Source organism: Stegostoma tigrinum, chromosome 4 (assembly GCF_030684315.1).
Source record: "Stegostoma tigrinum isolate sSteTig4 chromosome 4, sSteTig4.hap1, whole genome shotgun sequence".
In the NCBI taxonomy this organism is placed as follows: domain Eukaryota; kingdom Metazoa; phylum Chordata; class Chondrichthyes; order Orectolobiformes; family Stegostomatidae; genus Stegostoma; species Stegostoma tigrinum.
The window spans coordinates 44,855,739-44,877,676 of NC_081357.1; the positions used below are offsets into that span (position 1 = coordinate 44,855,739).

The 21,938-nt window shown below is 39.8% G+C and overlaps 1 protein-coding gene across 3 annotated transcripts in view; it reads right to left on the bottom strand.

The window, feature by feature from the left end:
• map3k5 (mitogen-activated protein kinase kinase kinase 5) overlaps positions 1–21,938 on the bottom strand; it is a 182,896-nt gene that overhangs the window by 126,166 nt on the left and 34,792 nt on the right. For all 3 annotated transcript variants that reach the window (XM_048531149.1, XM_048531151.2, XM_048531150.1), the window contains exons 4-6: positions 19,346–19,539; positions 15,900–16,068; positions 14,248–14,354 (exon numbers count right to left, since the gene is read on the bottom strand). In XM_048531149.1, the coding sequence (XP_048387106.1) occupies positions 14,248–14,354; positions 15,900–16,068; positions 19,346–19,539 (470 nt within the window). The remainder of the gene's footprint in view (positions 1–14,247; positions 14,355–15,899; positions 16,069–19,345; positions 19,540–21,938) is intronic.

The window sequence follows — 21,938 nt, forward strand, 5'->3', positions numbered from 1 at the left end:
TCCCGAATTAAACACCATCTCACATCCCTTGATACTAGAGCTGCAGTAATAAATACAGGAGCAAGTTTACTCGACTACATTAGAACATGAAGGAGAGCAGACGTCATTGTCAATTCAGCAGAGTGAGCTGAACAGAAGATATCCTGTAATTCTCTAATCCCTAATTCTTACATTAACCTTCCACTTTGATTTCTTCAATAACATTGCCACGCAGTTTAAAAGTAAGTCTCTGGGTATGGAAAGCAAATGAATTGACTTCCATGGATAATTGCCCCAATTCCCACGTTGCTCCATATTCTATCAATTGTATGGATCATAGTCTTGATCAACCTTGTGTCCATCAGGTAGAATTTAATGACTGCTTAAGTGGTCCCATTCACTGGCCAGAAATGTTGGGTGGCCACCCTGCCACAGCCATTTTGAAACCAGAAATTTTTACCTTCGAGTTTCTGCTTTACAATTTGGGTGCCCAGCTTCTCATACTGATCAGGCAGAACCTCCTTTGTCCTGTCTGTGTCATGGGCACCTTCATGGGCTCTGACAACCTGATCCTCCCCTCTCTGTAAGGTTCTCTCCTTCAGCAGATGTCTAAAACACTGCTGCCAGGCAGAAAACACAGCCCTCTTGCCTTTCACTCTTTGCTGCTGAGATCCGTATCGATCTCCTTCACCGAACCACCCTAGTAACATTACTATTCCTTTCTGCTCTACCCACTTGAACAGCTTCCTGCACCAGTGCCATGGTCAGTTGCTTCATCCACCCTGCAGTCCTCATGCTCATTCAATCAAACTGAAAGAAACTTAAACCTATTGGACAACTGGAAAGGCTCAAAACTCCACAGCTTTTGCTCTTTGAATCTTTTTGCCTGTCTCACTTGTAGTCACACGTCCCTTTTCCTGACCAACGACCGTTTCAGAAAAATCTATCCTCAGAGGTGGGACTACCTTCTGGTGCAAAATATCCACATAACTTGCCTTCACCCTGATGTGTCGCAGTGTCTACAGCTCATCGTTCAGCTCAAGCACTGAGTCGGAATCCTCCAGCTGCAAAGGCTTATCGCAAACGTGTTTACCCTGGATCGCACCGTTATCCAGGAACTCCCACATGCTGCAATGATAACTACCTACCTGTCCTGTCATTTATTTGTTTTAAATAACTAGTTAACTATTTTATTGGTTTATTTATTTTTATTTTTTATTTACTCTATTAACGCTCCCACTGATATCATGAATATTTTATATCTTTGACATAGAAAAGACTTGTACCACCTGCAAGATATTCAAGAAATAGCTAGCTTCTTCTCTTGGAAGAGCCATTTCCTAGAGGGTAACAAAGCACAAGCAAAGGAGCACTTCTTTCTTTTATCTCGATCCACAAACTACAGCACACTGTTCAGTTGTACTCTCTGCTCTGTTGCACTGAGATGATAAACTGGATATATTCCTGAAACAAAAGAGCTAGTTGACCCCAATTACAGAAAAAAAAATTCCCAGATGCTTTCCTTAAATATCTCTCTTCTGGTGTTGATCTTGTATATCCCAGTTTAACGCTGACAATGACAGAATTGAAACAGTAAATTTCACGTAAACGTCAAATACACACAAAGATTAGATTTTCAGGAACAGTTCAAGACTTCCTTTGCCATCAAAAGCAAGTACTTGAGCCTTAGAATTTCAGCACTGTTTATGCCTCCTCAGATACGGCCCACATCAAAGTCCAGAAAAAATCCAGGCATGGGCTGATAAGTATCATGTAATATTTGAGCTGCACAATCTAACCCTGTGGTTCCCAATCTTTTCAGTGTTGAGACACGTTTCAATGAGACAAATACTTCAAGTGCACGCCCAATTTTTCAACTAAATTGATTACTCAAATGTTACATTTACTTGCATTTACTATGGTTGCTGCCTTAACGACGGTGCACATAACAAGCAAAAAAAGATCAAAAATGTTAGTGTTTCAAATGTGGTAAAGTACACAGATTTTGAAAATTCCAAAGACACAATCTGCTCACTGACGTTTTGTCTGGAGAGGATATCTTAAATTACTTAGTACCATCGCATTATTTACTAACTTCTCTCTGCAGAGGAGATATTCGGGTAAGGGGCAAATAGCATCACCTGCCCATGAAATTCGAAGGTCAGATAGTTCTCAATGTACCGTCTCTGAACGATCGTTTTATTTTTCCTTTGGGTTTAGATGTTCCATCGATTGAGTCAGCAAGAGGAAAATTATCCAATTCTTCTTAGAATCTGATTTAAGACCTAGATCAGTGGCATAACTAAAACAAAAATTCCAAAAAACATTCACTCTATAATCCGTCCGAATGCAGAAACATGTCCTGACAGGCAGGCCACTTCAACAGTCGTTTCAATTATGCGCCATTTTACTGCGCACACTCAGTTTCTTCTCATCCCAGAGACATGATCTTCGATCACTGCGCACGCTCAGACCAATAACAAGCAGATTTCTCCTCTTCTGCACATGTGCAATGTCAAACTCCATTCATGCGCAATATCGGAAATCTATGCAAAGTGGCACTGTTTCCCAGAATTTCACAGCACATTAGTTGAAAACCACTGATTGAACCATCACTTATCAATGCCAAATGACATTATCATTGCTGACTACCCCAGTATCAACATCCGGAGAGTGGCCATTGATCAGAAACTGAAATGAACCAGCCATAAAAATGCAGTGGCTGCATGAGCAAGTCAGAGACTAGGAATCCTGTTACAAGTTACTCAGCTCCTGCTTCTCCAAAATCTGTCCACCATCTACAAGACACAACTCAGGAGTGTGATTGAGTACTCTCCATTTGCCTGGATGGGTGCAGCTCCAGCAACACTTAAGAAACTTGACACCACCCAGGACAAAACAGCCCGCTTGATTGGTACCATCTCCATTATCTTCAACATTCACGGTCTACGTTAACAACGGCAGGAGTGCGTAGTATCTACAAAGTGCAGTGCAACAACTCACCATGGCAGCTCTGATGGCAGCTTCAAAATCTGCAACATCTACAACTTAGCAGGACAAAGACACAGATGCATGAGATACTATCGACTGCAGGTTTCCTTCCAAGCCACATACCATTCTGACTTTGTGGTTGTTACTGTTGGACAAATATTTATTACCCAACCCTAATTAGCCAGTGGGCAGTTAAGACAATGCTTTGGGTCAGGAGTCACATAAATGCCAGACCAGGTAAGGATGGCAGATTTCCTTCTATAAAAAGATGTTACTGCACCAAATGGGCTTTTTCTGACAATCAGCAGTAATTTCACGAGCATCATTATACTCTTATTTCCAGACTATTACTGAATTTAAACTCCACTTTCTGTCATGGCAGGATTCAAGCCCATGTGACTCCTGACCCACAACAATGTGGTTGACTCTTAACTGCCCTCTGGGCAACAAATGCTGGTCCCATCGGTGACACCCACAACCCTTGAATCAATAAAACAAAATGTGGAAATATATCACCATTTTCTCCCCCACTGTCAAACAGTTACAAGTCCAGAACTCTCTCCCTCCCAGAGCTGTGGATGCCTTGACACGTCAAGGACTGAAACAGGCCAAGAAGGCCACTACAAGGGGCCACTAACTGCTGACTTAGCCAGGGAAGCCCACATCCCATGAACAAATTTGAACAGCAACTGTAAATGGCCTGGGAGAAGGACTGAACAAGAAGGGCAATGCTAAAACGAGGCTGGGTCATGATGTGACTGTCAAGCTGACTCTGATGTAGGGGAACGGTCAACATGCTGGGTGGAGAGGTGTGAAGGGGGGAGAAATTACATTGGAGGCCACCCTTACAATCAGTAGGACTCTCCAAGGAGCACAGGGTTCCCAATCAATTGGGATGAACCCTGCGAGAGCCCTCAAAGGCTGGCAGCATACACACGGTAACCTGCCCACATTGACCAATTTAAGGGCCTTTCTTGAGACCCAGCCAAGGACTTCAGTTTTGGGGGGGGGGGTTGTAAAAAGTGTGTGCAATCAACGCTCAATCCTTCCAGCCCCTTCCATAATCAAGGAAATTAGAGGAGGCAATGGGCACCCCTTCCTATATTGTGCTGCTCGAGTCTTATTTCTGACAGCTGAATTTTAAACACAGCCAAATATCCAAAATTTGAAGTTAAAATAGTGGGTCATGTCTTTTTGTGGCTAGCTGATGTTCATGTATCCTGGTGGCTAGCTTTCTGCCTGTTTGTCCAATGTAGTGTTTGTCACAGTTCTAGCAAAGTATTTTGTAGATGACATTTGTTTTGCTTGTTGTCTGTATAGGATCTTTTAAGTTCATTAGCTGCTGTTTTAGTGTGTTGGTGGGTTTGTGGGCTACCCTGATGCCAAGAGGTCCGAGTAGTCTGGCAGTCATTTCCGAAATGTCTTTGATGTAGGGGAGAGTGGTTATGGTTTCTGGGCACGTTTTGTCTGTTTGTTTGGGTTTGTTGCTGAGAAATCGGCGGACTGTGTTCATAGGGTACCCGTTCTTTTTGAATACGCTGTATAGGTGATTTTCTTCTGCTCTTCGTAGTTCCACTGTACTTAAGTGTGTGGTGGCTCGTTGAAATAATGTTCTAATGCAGCTTCGTTTGTGGGTGCTAGCCACAAAAAGACATAACCCACTATCACTAGTATCCTTACATGCTGATGGGGAAGGACACCACTTTGATTGGGACAACACATCCATCCTAGGACAAGCCAAACAGAGACATGCACGAGAATTCCTAGAAGCATGGCATTCCAACCGGAACTCCATCAACAAACACATTGATTTGGTGCCCATCTACCACCTTCTGAGAAAAAGAACAGGAAATGACATCACCAACGCAGAAAATGACATCACCAAACCAAGGAAGCCTAAACAGATAATAGAAAGCGGGACATAACACCAGCGCTTCACCGATGATGTTACCTAGAATGGTGACAAAACGTCTGGGAACAAACCTTCCTACTCAGTGAACAAACTCACATCCAGAACAATAACCAGGAGGCTGCTCTCTGACAGCTCTGTAACCAGAATAATCTCAGTTCACTGAACGTCTGGTTTGTGACGCAGAGAGACAAAAGTGTGTGCTCAATTCCTGGAGTTCACCACGAAGGCCCTACTTTCTCAACCCTGGCCCTTGCCCAAGGTGTGGTGGCCATCAGGTTAGACTCACCACCAGTTGCTTTACACTAAAGACAGAGCGGCAGATGGCCCTCTGGGACTATGGTGACTTTCACATATGCAATAGCCAGGAGACCCTCTCTGAAGGCACTGTGGATGCATCTACACTGCACGCATTGCAATAATTCAAGGTGCAAGGGAATTACAGCTGGGGAACATCTATTGATCTTGTCAGAGGCACTCTCAGCCTATGTACAAATCAGAAAATGTAGTCTCTTGTGCCCCAAAAAGCAAAACTAATTTGTAATACAAGTAAATACAATTTTATGTATGTCACATTAAATTAATTTTGGGAGCTGTATTTGTCCTTCAAGTATAACAGTTGAGAAACAAGCATTCACTTTGGTAGCATTATTATTATGTAAAATGCTAGCACATAATTTCTGTATGCCTGCTCAAATGCAGGAGGGTAGCAATCACATCCTTGTCAAAGGACAGGTGTATCAGTACCTCGGGTCCTCATGGGTTTATCATCATGTTGCAACAAGAGAATGCAAGAACCAGCTGTGATTACGCTTTGTGGCCACTGCTGTATTCTGTTGGAAGAGCCTAAGCTTGTCAAGTCTTTGAAACCATAAGTGGAATGCCAAATATTTCTCAAAGAATGAAGCTTAATGAGATGATATTGAGCCAAGAATTGTAATGCTGCTGTTCACAGAAGGATCTGTAGGGTTTCATGAGGCTGATTGGAAAACAAAATAAACAAGCAAAATGTCTCCTGACAAGTGATGTAACTCTAGCAAACAAGTTTCAAAGACTTGAAATCTGGTGACGCTTGGAAAATAGAAAGCATTGGTTTTCCATTTTGGAACATATGTTTAATGATCCACAAATAAAAGCTGAGTACTTTATAGATGAATAACAGAATCTATGACATTTGTTAGCAATAGCAAATGTCATCATCAGATGAAGCTCAATAGGATTCAACTGCAGAAGATTCACTTAGCTGGCACTGTGGCACTAAAAGGTGGTGAGGAGAGATTGTGTTGGGGGCAGGAGAAAGATAGAGCACAAAGAGATATGGACAGAGAAAGGGAGAGGGAGGGAGCGATAGATAGATAGAGAGAGAGACAGACAGACAGATAAAGAGAGAGAGATGGATGGGGGGAACAAACGGAGGTGGAGGGGACAGACAGACACACAAGCGCGCACACACAAACACACACACACACACACACACACAGCATGCAGGTAGGGAGTAGGAGTGCACAAAGACAGATGGAAAGAGAGAGAGAGAGAGAGCAGGCAAAGAGAGAAAAAAAGGGCACTGCATGAAAAGAACGATCAGCAGTTGGGGTTTAGTGGCCTGGCAGAATTTGCAGGGGTCATTGAGGGAATTACTGTGATTAACAGAGGGAGGCAGTATGGAAAGAGCAGAATTGAGAGGAGCAATTTAGAGCATTGTTAGCTGACTGAATAATTAAACGGAAGTTACCTTTTATTTGCACCAAACAAAACACAGGACTGCCACATGTTGCAATTACATGCTCAAACACAAATCATGCCTACATTCTCTTGCTCAAAATTAACCGGACGGAGGAGCTCTGCATTTTGAGAGATGTAATTAGTAAAGAAATGTCATAGAACCAGTTTTTTCAGATATACACAGGTTTTGCTTTGACCTTACGAATACATGTCTGTACAGGCCCTCTAACGTACATGCTTCCTTGTTTAATTTTCAGGGACCTGATGTTAGTATATGGCAAAACATTTTGTGTGAACATAGTATTAGTTTTCAGAACGCAGGCTGACTAAATTTTACTTTAAAAATATAAGTTGGATTCAATACAACACTACTATTGCAATAAAACATCTCCAAGTGGTTCATGGCATCATAATGAAATAAAGTATGGCAGCTAGTCACATAAGACATTATTAATTCAGGTTATCAAAAGCATTGACAGAAGGATGAGGATTTAAGCAATGTCTCAGAAGGAGATGAAGAGGGGCAGGGAGATTTAATGAGGGTTATCTTGAAATTTCTGACATAGGTAGTAAAAGGTGCACCTATCAATTGCAGGGCAATTCAAATTTAATATGGAGAACATGAATGATGTATTTTAGTTAGAAAAATCAGGAAATGCAAGACAAAATAGAGGGTAGAATTCTCAAAGGTGGGCAGGGTCAGAGGAACCTGCAGAAATAAGGAATAAAGATGATAGTATAGTCAGGGGTTTGACACTATCCTCTACAGCGAAGGGCAAGGGTAAGAATGGCTGTGTTCCCTGACCAATGTCATGATTCAGGACATCAGCCAAGTGCTGGAAAAGTGCTTGCACTGGAAGAGGGAGGATCCAGTGGCCGCGGTTTACATTGGTACCAAAACTAGGAAAGAGGTTCTGCATAAAGAATATGCCAATCTAGACACTTAATCAAAAGTAGTATCGCAAATTTACAAGCTCTGGATTACTACTCAAACTACACATAAATTGCTATACAGTATATGATTCAGTTGGTGAAAGAGAACTGGATCCCAGATCGCAGGGCAGCAGCCTCAGCACGGGCACAGTTTGGGGGCTGTACCATTGAAATGGTCTGCAGTTAAACCATGCTGGAATTGGTGCACTTGTGCACCATATAAATGGTGGACAAGAATGGGGCAGCACGGTGGCTCAGTGGTTAGCACTGCAGCCTCACAGCACCAGGGGACCCGGGTTCGATTCCAACCTCGGGCAACTGTCTGTGTGCAGTTTGCACATTCTCCCCGTGTCTGCGTGGGTTTCCTCCAGGTGCTCCAGTTTCCTCCCACAGTTCAAAGATGTGCAGGCTAGGTGGATTGGCCATGCTAAATTGCCCGTAGTGTTCAGGGGTGTGTGGGTTATAGGGGGATGGGTCTGGTTGGGATGCTTCAAGGGGCGGTGTGGATTTGTTGGGTCAAAGGTCCTGTTTCCGCACTGTAGGGAATCTAATCTAATCTAATCATATAACTAGAGAAGTGGAAGTGTTTCAAATATCAACAAGTGGAGACAAGCTATTAGAAGAAAATGGACATATGAAAAGCGAGGGTCAAAGAATGGCAAGAAGAGACAGAGTGAAAAAGCCTACAAATACACAAAGAAATAGGACAAGTATTACCAAGATAACAAAAAGACAAAACTAAAGATTCTGCACCTGAATGTGCACAGTGTTCATAACAAAACAAAAAAAAATGCATACTGAACTATATAAATACAACCTGGCTGCCATTACAGAGACTTGGTTACAGGATAATGAGAATGGGTCCTGAATATTGAGGGGTAATTAACATTCAAGAATAATGGGAAGTTAATAAATGTAAAGGGATAGCATGTTAATCAAGAATGGCATTGATGTGATCATTAAAATACTACCTTGGTTCAAGATCAGATTGAAGAATCAGTTTAGATGGAGATGAGGAATAGTCAGTGAAAGACGTTACAAGTGCGAGTGGTCTCAGGCCCATAACAGTAACCACAATGTGGGATGAAGTATGCAAGAGGAAATATTTGGTGCTCGAGATAAAGGGTAGCAATAATCATGAAAGATTTATCTGTAAGATCAGACAGATTGTTATGGCCTGGATGAGAAATTCATGGAATACTTTCAGATAGCTTCTAACAGCAGCACATTCTGGAACTGACCAGGAAGCAGGTTATGTTAGACTTGGTATGGTGTAATGACCACAATACATTGAAATTTTACATCCAGTTTGAAAAGGAGAAGACTGAGACTAAGCTTACTATCTTCAACATAACCAAGGGCAATAATGTGGGCAAGAAAGCTGAGCTAGTTAAAACGAACTGGCATATCACGCTGGGGGGATGCATCAATAGAAACACCAATGAGATGTTTAAAGGGATATTTCAGAATAAATTTATTCCTGCTGAAATGAACAATTCTAAAGGGAGGGCCCAATGGTTAACTAAAGTCAAGAAAAACATCAATTCCTGAGGGAAGAAGCAAATTACTGCAGATGCCAGAAATCACAAAAAGCTGGAAATCACAACTGACCAGGCAGCATCCGTGGAGAGAGAGCGAGCTAATGTTTCGAGTCTACATGACTCTTCATCAAAGTTGAAGAAGAGGGATCTAGACTCAGAATGTTATTTTCTTTAAAATGAAAACAATAAATTGTGGGAGACCAACTAGGAACATGTCAAAAGGCACAACAATGAAGTTTGCTGGAAAAGCCCAGGTCTGACACAATCTGTGAAGGAAAAGACAGAGTTAATGTTTCATGTCCAGTGACCCTTCCTCAGAAACCTGTTCTGACGAAGGGTCACTAGACCCAAAACGTTAACTCTTTTCTCCTTCACAGATGCTGCCAAACCTACTGGGCTTTTCCAGCAAACTTTGTTTTTGTGCCTTCTTTACAGCATCTGCAGTTCTTTTGGTTTTTGCATGTTAGAAGGCATTTGATAAAGTGTCACAGAAAGGTTACTGCACAAGGTAAGAGCTCGTGGTATTGTGGGTAATATATTAACATAGATAGAAAATTGGCCAGCAAACACGAAACAGGGTAGATGGTTATTTTCAAGTTGGCAAACTGTAACTAGTTGACTGCCACAGGGATCAATGCTCTAGCCTCAACTACTTAGAGCTTTTGTTAATTTTCTTTTCATTTTGGATGAAAGGACCAACTGCATTGTAGCTGAATTTACTGCTGCTTCAAAGATGGATAAGAAGGCGCATTGTGAGGCCACAGTCTGCAGAAGGACATAGACAGGTTAAGTGAGTGGAGAAAAAAAACTTGGCAGATACAGTAAAATGATGGATGAGGTGAGGTTCTCCAATTGCCAGCACGGAAGAAAGACAGAATATGATTTAAATGAATAGACTGTAGAATGCTGCAGTTCAGAAGGATCTGGGTGTCACTGTACACAAATCACAAATATCAAACACAGTATAGCAAGTAATTAAGGCAGCAAATAACCATTTTTACAATAATAATACAGTATAAAAGTAGGGCAATCTTGCTATAACTGTTAAGGAAATTGGTGACACTGCACTTAGAGTATTGGGTGTTGTTTTGGTGTTCTGACTTAAGGAGGGATATTTTTGCATTGTAATTAGTTCAGAGAAGTTTTACTAGGCCAATTCCTGGGATGTAGGGGTTGCCTTATTAGGAAAGCTTCAGCAAGTTGGACCTTCAGTCAGTAGAATTTAGGAGAATATTCATACTTCAATAAAATCAATGATTCTGGGTCACACGTTTATAGGAAATACTGAGAGAATGTTACCCCTCATGGGGAGATTGTAAGAAGAAGGCAATGTTTCAACATAAAGTTTTTCCTGTTTAAGATGGAAATGAGTAGAAAGTCATCAGCCTTTGAAATTCTCTTCCACAGAGAGCAGTGGAGACTCAAGGCAGGGTTAGACAGATTTGATCCATGAGGGAGTCAAGGGTTATGGGAGGTCAAGCAGGAAAAGTGGAGTTAAGGCTCCAATCAAATCTTATCAAACAGCAGAGAAGGCTTGAGGGGTCAAATTATTTGCGGTTTCTATTTCTTATTGTCTTATTAGCTTAAGCTGATGACGAGCAATAACTTACTTCTAATACAGATAGTTTCCTGGAAAATAGGCTGGTAAGTTGTTGGAAAGGAGAAAACAAGACAATCTTTGTGTCTGAGGGCTATTTTTTCTTCTTCTCAGTTTGATCTATATTAGCAGCAGAGTCTGGTTGAATTGTTTCATTTCATTCACAGCAGATCCTATCAAACCAGAGACGCCCTCATGGACTGTCTAACCCTGACTTCAGCCTCCACTGCTCTCTGAGATACAGAATTCTAAAGACTGATGGCTTTCTGCTTATTTCCATCTTAAAACAGGAATAAACTGCAAGTAGATTGTTATGGAGTGATCTAATGAAGCCAAATTTCAATTTTATAAACCTATTGGAGGTGAGGAAAATGGAGGGATAAGAACTTTGTGGTTTTATTGTTTAATAAAAACAAAGATTATGAAGCTAGATAATTATGCAAACGAGAAATGACTACAGAGATACGTGGATGGGGTTAAGCGAAAAAAATGGTGAGAGAAGGCTAATGTGGAGCATAAACAAAGCCTGTTGGGCCAAATGGCTTGTTTCTGAGCTATAACAACAGCACAGGAGAAAAATCATTACATCTGTACTGTTAAAATAGGGAGACAATGTGGAAAAACACTTACACACTCATGCAGCAAATGTGTGGTGAGAGGTGTGCCTATTTGGTGACAATCATTTCCTTCCATCCTAGACTAAGACTAAGCGTCTGAAAAAGATTCGAAGAATCTCTCAAGATATGAAGCAAGCTAACATCTCAGAATACAATAATATCATCCTGACTATTAAATGGTGAACATTCCAACAAGGAAAGAGCTAAAATTCAAACATAATAAATCTTCACTACATGTAAAAAAAGCAAACTTGGCTGAAGGTGATTTAATACCAAAAGTTATTTCTGTACTACTTAAACTTGATAATGACATGTTGCAATCCACAATCACAAGGATTAGACATAACTTAATTTTGAACAAAGGTTACATGACAGGCTGAAAACTCAACAAAAAGGATATCATACAAGAATTTTAACCCTCTCCATCCCAGTGAAAACTAGGTTGCCAGATGCAGCGTTGGAGCAGTGACCCATTAAAATACAGCTTTGCCCTATCCTCAGCAATGAGCAATGAGAGCCCAAAGCACAAGGAATCAGCAACAGCAGCTTCCTAACACACCAAAACTGTATGAAAAGGCTAGGATGTGGCCTGACATGTTTCCTCCCTTTCTCACAGTAGGGAGAGAGCTTGTTAATGAGTTGGAGGCAGCAAAAGTGTTCCCGAAACCACGAGGAAACGTCAGACTTCCCCTTCTTTAGGCAGCCCCTCCACACCTAGTCCCACTTGGATCCGGGTGCTGTTCCTATGGAATGGAGTTGGCAACTACCCACTACCTGAAATTCTACAAACACCGACACAACAGGTAGGCCACATGATGTGATCAGAAGTCTGTGTACCCACATGGCAATGAGCCACAATGTGGAGCTGGCCGGGTTTTTGTTCATTCCTGCTTTCTACCTCCTTCAGGCTTTCCTTGCTTCAATTCTGCCTCCTTTTCATTAAAGCTTTCAACCTCACTTGAAGATAAAGTGTAATTGCAAACTATGGCTTCCTTACAAATGACAAAATGTTGAACAAATATTAACCTTTGTACACACAGTAACAAAAGCATTAAATTAGGCTCAAGACCATCACAGGGTAGCACAAGCCTGTAATTTACACTTGAAGTTCTTATTGATTTTTTTTCCTTTGGTTCTGGTTGGATTGAGAATGGTCGAAGCAGGTAATATCTAACTACTGGTTACCTGGAAACAATGCAGACACTACACATCATAGAAATCATGGGATTTCCATTTTGAATACGTGGAAAATAGTTGCAGAACCCCTGTGTGATGTACCAGTCACTGCCCATGAGGATCCACTACTTGCAAAAGCATTTGGGTATATATAAACATTGGTAGTACAGACCAGCTTATTTTTGCCAGGGCTGAGGAACCATGAAACCATTCACTTAGACAACTGCAGCTGAAGAAGTCTCTTTGGCCTCTAGATACATACCTGTCCATACATTAACTTCATATTAGAGACTCCATAAAATAAATGCAATAAAGGGTAACATACGGCATTAGCTTTTGAGATGGGCATGCGGGTGGTAAAGCAGTAATCATTTTGTGAAGCACCAGTCGTGATATAACGTATGCTCATGGGCCACATTGAATCACTGAATAATACAGCACTCTCCAGACTCCAGTACAGTTGATGCATTTACTTAAGTGAATTTGCAAACTTATTGCTGCTCTCTTTTGTGACTGTTGTTCATGCTGCTAAAAAGGACTACCAGAAGAGACTACTTGTCAAATATATCACCTTTGTCACTTTCAGTTTCACAGTATTAGGATCCATGTATAATCCTTTTTTAAGTACCGCAGCATTCCAAACATACTTTGCTTCCAAACAGATTGTGATAATTTAAAAATGCGTCGTCTTTAAAAAAAAAATTAAGGATTTAAAACCTTTTCATGCTGGAAGCACATGGAAGGGAATGGTTTGCTTTGATTTCCTTTGATGCCCTTTCTCTTTCAGTGTCTGATGGGATTCAAGAAATTCAAGATCACCAGCCTTTTCTGTGCACCTGCACAGAGACATCTGTATGTGCAGCCAATGGCAAAAAGTGAACAGGCATCAACATCGTTAGAGTGAAGATATTGCTTTGAATACAGACCATGCAGATAAGTGTCCAGGCCTAGAGACTGGAAACACAGTCTTTCTACAAAGAACACTATAACAACACAAAAATGTATAACCCTTCAGACACATCAATGTTTGACATGAGTACCAGTGCATGTTTTCATAAATAACAAAGCAACCAACAACCACCTCAAAAAAAAACATAACTTGCCTTAAAAATACATCAATGCTTCTAATATTAATGCTGAAGCCAAAGTAACCTGTTCTTTTTTGGACGTTAACACTCCTATCCACAGTTCATTACACCCTTTGACTTCTTCTCTCCAGATTCTCTCAAACCACTTCACACATATATGTAATAGTTTTCCCCAGTAATGTACTCCATAACATTATTTGTCTCGACCCAACTTCTATCGTTACGCTTTAGTGACAAATTTTAAAACATATATGAGAAATTTAACTGAGTACTTTGGGGAAAAGAAATGGAAAACTTGCATGTGCATTTATTTTCACAAGATACTTCCTTCTTCACTACACGGTATAGAAGCTGGGAGTGAATGTAGAGTGAGAAAGAGATTACTTATCCCAGTTCCAGTCACATGGAAATAAAATACCTTCCTTTCTGTATCGTTCTTCAGGCTCTCTGTGTAAGGTGTCTGGATTACCGATACAACATACGAGCTTTAAATAATATTAATCAAAGATTGAGACAGCAAATCACACCTTCAAATTGACTTATCACGAACTCTGTCGGCAGAATTAGTTAGGAAATGGAGCTATTTCTTTTAAAAAGTAGACAATATCAATATCAGCATAACCTGTGAATAGAAAAGCCCACATGGCTAGAATGCAATGCATAAACTAGAACAATCATCAAAATAATGTCTTACCGATTTAGTGCAAAGGCATAGTGAAATTTGATATGAAGATTGTCCACTAGATCACAAGTTGGGAGTTTTTCCAAAGTTTCCACCAATGTTACAATTGCATCATAGTCCTTGAGAAAAGAAATGAAGGATAGTAAACTGAGTTACAGTTATGTTGTAAATTCTTTACAAAGTAAATCAGATATGCAATGATTATAGCCAGGCTTTTTCTTAACAAATACACTGGTGGTTTGTTGACAGTTCAGAAGGGAAGAGATGATATCACATTGTCATTTGGGAGGGGACTAACTGTTGGAGCAGTTTGCTCGAGTGAGACAGTCTGAACCCTTGGCATCAAGAAGCTTTTTAAAATCTCTAAAACCTCAGTTCTATGTTCCAGCTGTAGCTGTTCCAAAGTTTACCTGTCCAATAGCGAACAGGCTACCTGAGGTATTTAAACATTTTGTCTCTCTTAAATCCCTGTGATTTATCTCTGAACGCCTTTTCCTACTGTTTCATTTAAATTTAAACAAAATCTCTGTGGCTTTAATCAATTTCTTTTCACTGGAGCATTTCATTCTGTCTACTCTGGTTCAGTGTTAAATCGTTTTATATCACTATTTCTTCTGCTCTTGTTCAGTACGATTCACCTGCAATTGTTTCTCCATTTCTAGTGAAGTATCTATATCTATATCTAACATGTTAACATTGTCTGACACGGGGCCTTTGGCGGCTTGTTCTCAGTGTTCGACAAATCTGGAAGGTTCCCACAATTTTGTACAGAGCAGCCAACATTACAGGCTACATAAGGCACTGTGGCGCCTGTGGTCAATTCAGAAGCAGATGTCTTCCAAACACGAAGAAGCTCTTTGGCGAAGTTCTCCAGCCTGGAGGTCACAAATTTGGAAGCGCAGCCTTCCAGAAGCTCGGGACGAGGCGGGGGGTCGGGGGGGGGGTGTGGTGACAGGCAGGCTGGCAGTGGGCCCACCATGTCACTGGGGAGGAAGGCAGGCCACATGCTCCTCATACTTCCTCTGTCGTTTGGATTATTTTTAAAAAGTGACTCTCTCTTCAGGCTTTGTCGACCCATTTGGAATGGATGCTTAGCTTAACGACAGCAGAGTGGGACATGCAAGGTGATGGTTCTGCTCAGTTGTTGCCAGGTTATGCCATTCAGACACAGATTCAGGCATTTCAGTACAGAATGACATAACTGGGAGTAGGGTTTGCTGTAGGTGTCCTGGGCATTCGAAAATTCCTTCCTGCTGGGGCAGAGGGAATAGCTACACTGCCTGAAATTTTACATTAGTTTTTGTGTCCAAATGATAAAAATTAAATGTGCTAATTTACACCCATTTTTCAAGAGTTTTTTTTAACTGTTCTTTGAAGACACGTCATCCAAACTTAAAAGGTAAAAAATCCAGTCTGTATAAATGGCACCTTCATGCAATACAAAAGCAGCCAATGTTAGGAAAGCTCAGCAGGTTTGCTCATATCTCTCAGCATTGCCTGATGTGCTGAGACTTTCCAGCATTTGCTGTCCTTATTTCAGATTTCCAACATCTACAGTGTTTGGTTTTCATAGAGCATAGACACAAGCCTGAGTTGACAAACAGGGGTTTCAAAAATGTCTTAAAACAGTCTTCAAACGCCAGAAAAATCTTCCTCACACTTACTTGAATATCACGGTACGAAAGAAGTAAACTAATGACAATATCGGCAGATAGAACTTCAACATTGTCCAAGCGTTTCCTTATTCTTTTTAGTTCTTCAGCCAACTCTTTACCACTGTAAAGTTCACGAGCTTTCCGGATGTCACTCAGGATGGTTTCCCGAAAATATTGACTGTGAAGTACAAAGAGATATATTTCTGGGCAATATTTCTTATAAAAACTCACTTTTTAAAAACACATTTTATAAATAAAGACTCCTCTAAAAAAAAAGTCACACTCCACCAAAGGCGAGTTTCAGACTTAAACAGAATGCATAGAATCATACAGCATAGAAACAGGCCCTTCGGCCCACTATCTCTACACTGACCAAAAAATGCCAAACCACACTAACCCCATTTAATTCAAACATTTAAACACTCTCCTTATCCAGTATTTTAAATGTGTTTTCTCTTGGCCAGATTTTGCCACTGGACAGGAATGCTTTCAATTAGACGTTTAGTAGCCTGAATCGAAAAGAACTCACTTCTTACAAACACAGAAGCAAATGGTCAAAGTATAATTAATACAAGGGCAGCAGACTGAGGTTAAATAAAAACATTTTATGAAAACCTGTGTGAAGTACAGCAGAGAAGGATTCAGAAGCATTAGAGAAAGGGACAAGTTAATGGAAAATGTAGAGATGACAGAGTAGTGTTTTAATTAACACAAAGTTTCCAATTCTAAATAAAGGCTGCTAATTTAATCATAATATCATAATAACACAAGCTATTCATCTTAACTAAAAAGGAAACTTTAGCCTGGTTACTTCCCCATTCTCAAATGTTCGGAGATGTGAAATTCCTTTATTTCCCTCACTATTTGGTTTTTTGGCCCAGTTGTCCTGAAGGTGCTAAGGAAATAGTGGGGCATTAGTCCTCATTACACATTTAGCCCACACTACTGGCACAAGAACTGAGCCCTTCCCCCTTCCATTCCCCTCCCCACCCAACACCAACACCCCCCACCCCAGTGTGTAAGCTTTGTGAGGCAATCACAGCCTATTATTCAGACATGGCAGCATCACAGATGAGCCTAACCCTGAGTTCAGTGAATATAACAATCCTGTCGGGATCAATAGAGAAGGGTCAAGAACGTGAAACCAGCTGAATCTTTTTCCTTTTCTTCAAGTACTTGACAAGACCTAACTGCATGATCACTACCCAGATAAGATCAGCAAATTCAACAGAACACCAGCACGTGAACAAAACACATACAGTACATTTTGTATTGAGCGATAACAGCAGCATCCTCTAGTATTCAAAATGAACCAGTGCTGTAAATCCAGGATGAGCTAATCATTAACAAGTGGCTGGCTAATCAAAAATGTATAGTTTGCTCTCATATGCAATGGTGTACTGCAATGAGCAAGTCACCGTAGAATATTTCTGGATAATTATTCATAACGGAGTTGCAATTAAAAACCTCTCTTGTAATCTTAGGATTTCCTGAAGCACTTCACAACCAATGACGTTCTTTCAACTACTCAAATGAGACCATAGCATTTGAAAAGCCAGCCAACATCTGAAGTGGTCTGAGATAATACGACATGGACATTGTAGAAGAGAAACATTCTACTCTATGTTCAAGAAGTTACTGACACAACTTTTCAAACAATAGGTTTGGAAGGAAATAATTCATGAAAGGCAATCACAGTTTCATGTACTTTAAAGTTGGTCAAATGGTCTGGGAGGAGGAGGGAAACAAAACAAAATCTTAAAACTGCTCAACAATAAAATTCCTATTGCATTTAAAAATCAGAAAGAAAATTAGCAAGACCATTGCACTAATCAGGAGAACCCTGAGTCGATATTCACCAACTGCAGTGTACTCTGGACTCCAATAGGGAAGATAAACAGCCAATCACCAGAGAGTTTGTGCTCATTCTCCTTCTTCAAATCAGCAAGGCAGTCTTCACCTGTTCAAAGCTGCACCCAGAGATAGGCACTGTGCCATCAAGGGGAAGTACAAGCAGGAACATCAGACTAGAATTTGATTCAGATTTGCCACTCAATAATGCTTTATAGAATGCAGCAAAATGTAACTATTTTTATTTTTACATTTTGGTTTCTCATCACCAACTGCTGCAACTTGCACTCTGGGGCTAACATTTCATCTTCTTTCTGATTACCTCAATTTCTGATTTTCAGAAAATGTATGATCTGAACACAATATAGCATTACTAATCATGACAAATTTAGCACATTCCACATTTTAACCTGTAGAAGACACAAACCTAGAGGCCTTGATTAAAAAAAATAAAATTTGGTATATTTGTAGAATTTTATCAAATAAACATTTTGTACAATTTTAGTAATTGTACAAGTTTTTGACCAATTGGACATAACTTTCGTGGAGGAACACAATATAGAGATGAAGTACTTGTGTTTTAAGAATTGCAAACACTTATTCCCGGGTTAGTTAACCTTGTCTTACAATGTGCATATGAGTAAGAAAAGCCGCAGTAACAGGAATAGAGACCTCAATTTAAACTTCAGGCAGGTTTTATGTGGGTGGGTGGGTGGTGGCCTGGAGTCAAAAAACTCACTTTTTTGATTCTTCCAGAGAACAGACCAGGCTATTTCAACTTCTCAGCCTCACAACTCGTTCATTTCCCACCCAGAACAAACAGGATGTGGGTGGGAAGCTGATGATGTCTCGATAGAAACAAAATTTATACAGCTCATGGCTGCTCACTAGACTGCAGACAGGCTTTGGGGACAGAGTCCATGAAGATCTTATAGTCGAATCCAAATTTCTTCTTGGGAAACGAGGACGTACATCTGCTCCTCCTGATGTCACAAGAGGATAAGCACGAAAGTTGTCTGCCAGGGGCTGTTCACTTCCTGATCCACAACTGTGCTGAATCAGGGCCAGATTTTCTGCTGAAACTGAAGATAACACTGCAGTTTGCACAGCATGGTTATCGCTAATCTGCATACTTTCCAATGGAATATGAAAGCTTTGGGTGGCTAAACAACCTCAGTGGGTATTAACTATTCAATCGGAACCCATTGCTCAGGATAAAAATCTGCACCATTCCCACCAAATCTGTTACATGGGAGGAGCTGGCATAATGGTTATATTATTGACCTAGTTAATATTTTGGGTACACAGTTTCAAACCCAACAATTGCTGGCCATTCCAATGACACCCATATCCCACAAAGGAATTTTTAAAAATCATGAACACCAACAAAGAAAGAAAAACACAAAGACAGCTATAATATCTGTAACTATCACCATTTCCTGAACATTCAGTGAGGAAAACTATTGAGCAGATAAACTCGTATCATAATTATCCGTCCCAGCATTTATAGCAAACTTTACAAAGAAGCAATATAGAGATGCTTTCTTTCACAAATTTCTTAGTTCAGAGACATGATTTAAATATGTCTGTAAAAATACACTTACCAGCAACTTATGTGTGCAACCTTCAGCAACTGAACAAAGCGATCCACTAACGGCATGCAGATTGGCCCAAGCAACAACTCAAAATTTGGCTGCATTAATTCACTCAAGCCTTTCATGTAGCTGCTCTCACAACAGTATACCTTGTTGTGTGGAGTCACCATGTATGGTATAAAGGTGTAGTTTCCACAGGATGCCTGCAATAAAATGTACAGTTGCAAAATTGTCAGAACCTTTCAAATTGCAAGTCCAACTTTTCCTCCCCTCCCTATTTCTTTATCTTCAAACAATGCAAAGGTAACTTTGAAATGCTATATGCATTTACAACATTTTCCAATGGAAAGTGCAATACTGAATTTTGCATGAGTTAAATACTGGGAAGAGTGTGTACCTCTTTATTTGAATGAATCAATAGTTTATGAATAACGCCAAGACAAAACATCACTGCAGGTGGGATCCTCCAATGTGACTTTATCGGAGACTGCAGAAATTACTGGCTAAGTGTATTCTTACAACTGACCAACCAATCTATGGCTGTGTTAAATGGAAACACTGAAGGAATCTCCACAAGCTTGATGGGCTGAATGTTTTACAGGAATGTAGACAAGCATCAAGCAGTAACAGAAAGAAGCCAAGGCAGCAAATTAGTTGTTTGGGAATTAGCTCCAAATAGTGACATCATCTTAAAGTGCAGTCTTATTGTGTGTACTGATTTGATTACTGCAGGCATTGGATTCACTCTGGATTGGTATGAGAGGAGATTTGAAAAAAAAAAGCATATTCTTTATATTGTGCAGCAGATTCACAATCAACCTTTTCACAAAAAAGGGTCAACTGATTCCACACATCTAAGAACTAAAATCATCAAAAATGTGAATTTTAGATGCTTCCCTTAAGCAACAAATGAAAAAACTTAATTTGTGAATCTGTATAATCAGGATTGAAGTCTGCACACAGAATTATTGCACAATACTTCTGGGAAGCATAGCTGCAATTTTTAAGTTGAAGACTGTATAAAACATTAGTGCTACTCATTTTGCTTTTTAACAAAGGAATCTGTACTTTCTGAAGTATGTTAGGGGAGATTAACCAATCTATATGTACGGTCACTATTATACAGATACAATACAACCAGGTACTCTGATTAATCAGACTGCTCCACAAAGTACTCTTGTGAACTAAATTCAATAAAATTATGAAATACAGAAATAGTCAAAAGTGTTGCAGAAAACTTCATGCAATTTTTTTGCCTTAGCAACACCCAATTTCATAAAATATTGGAGGGTGATCTTTCAAAAGATAAAGGTATTACCTCAATTTCCTTATTCTGTATATGACCTTTAAGTACAGTCATATTCTTATATAATCAGCTAAGTCAAATGGCAAACAGGAAGTCCTTAATAGAACAACATGCTGTGCTGCTCTTGTGCTACTCTACATCTTAAAGAGAATGATGGCCTTTACACATTTACTTTTTAAGCAACTTGTCATTTTCCCAAATACACTGACAGTGCTACCAGCATTTGCTATCTTTTAAACTTAGGTGATTTCTCTTTGCAGATTCACACTCAATAAGCTTATACTCCCAGGAGTATAAAAACAGAGCTACATTTTGGTATCTCACATGCTGGACAGAATTTAGTTCAGCCAAGACCAAATAACATGGATAAGTTGCAAGTTTTTTATTGTTTTTCAAGGAGCCACTGTGATTTACCATGAATGCAGAATCCTGATTCAGACACTACATTTTCCTGACCTGGTTGGATCAGCAAAACAAAAGTCCCAAATTTGTGCAGAAAGCATTTCATGAAGATGAGAAGAATTAAATAAATCAAAAACTGCCTCTTTATATTCATATTAAGCATAAAATGTGATATTAGTCAGCAAGACAACTCAAGTAAATCATTTACAAGCTCATGGTCGAAATTTGTAATCACATTTTGACATATAGCAGAGATAGCAAAACACTGAGTGAAATTAATGTATGCCATTTGTGCAAAGCAAATTTAGAGTTAACTTTATATGGTTGAAGTGCTGTGCTGTTGGGTGAAAATCACACAAATTACACCACCTATGATATAAGTAGACACTGGAGAACTAAACATGCAGGGTCATTGTTATCCTAGCTAAGTTTGAATTATCGTCAATGAGGTACATAAGAATTTAGACAATATTTTCAAATCAGATCAACAAAATTAATGAAGGTATTAATGATATGGACTGCACGAAAAAATAATGGATTACTTGTATTGTATTGAAGTAATGGAGTACTTGTATTGAATGAGACCTCTGGATATTAATACACATCATTCATGAAACTATAGACTCTCTAAAAGAGTATAAGGATCACAGTTATGTTGTACCTCTGTACAGTCCCACTGGTAACATAATCTATTCGAGCATTCCGAAAGAAACTACAGTTTTCTGGCCTTCTTTCGTCAAAATTCTGGATTATTGTATTTGTAAAAATATTGATAGTTTTTTGCATTATTGGAAATTAAGGCAAAAGCAAAGCAAACAGGTAGACAGAATTGGCTTATATCATATTCTTTGGAAGTTCATCTTTTCTCACAATATTTAGTTATTTTCAGGCCAA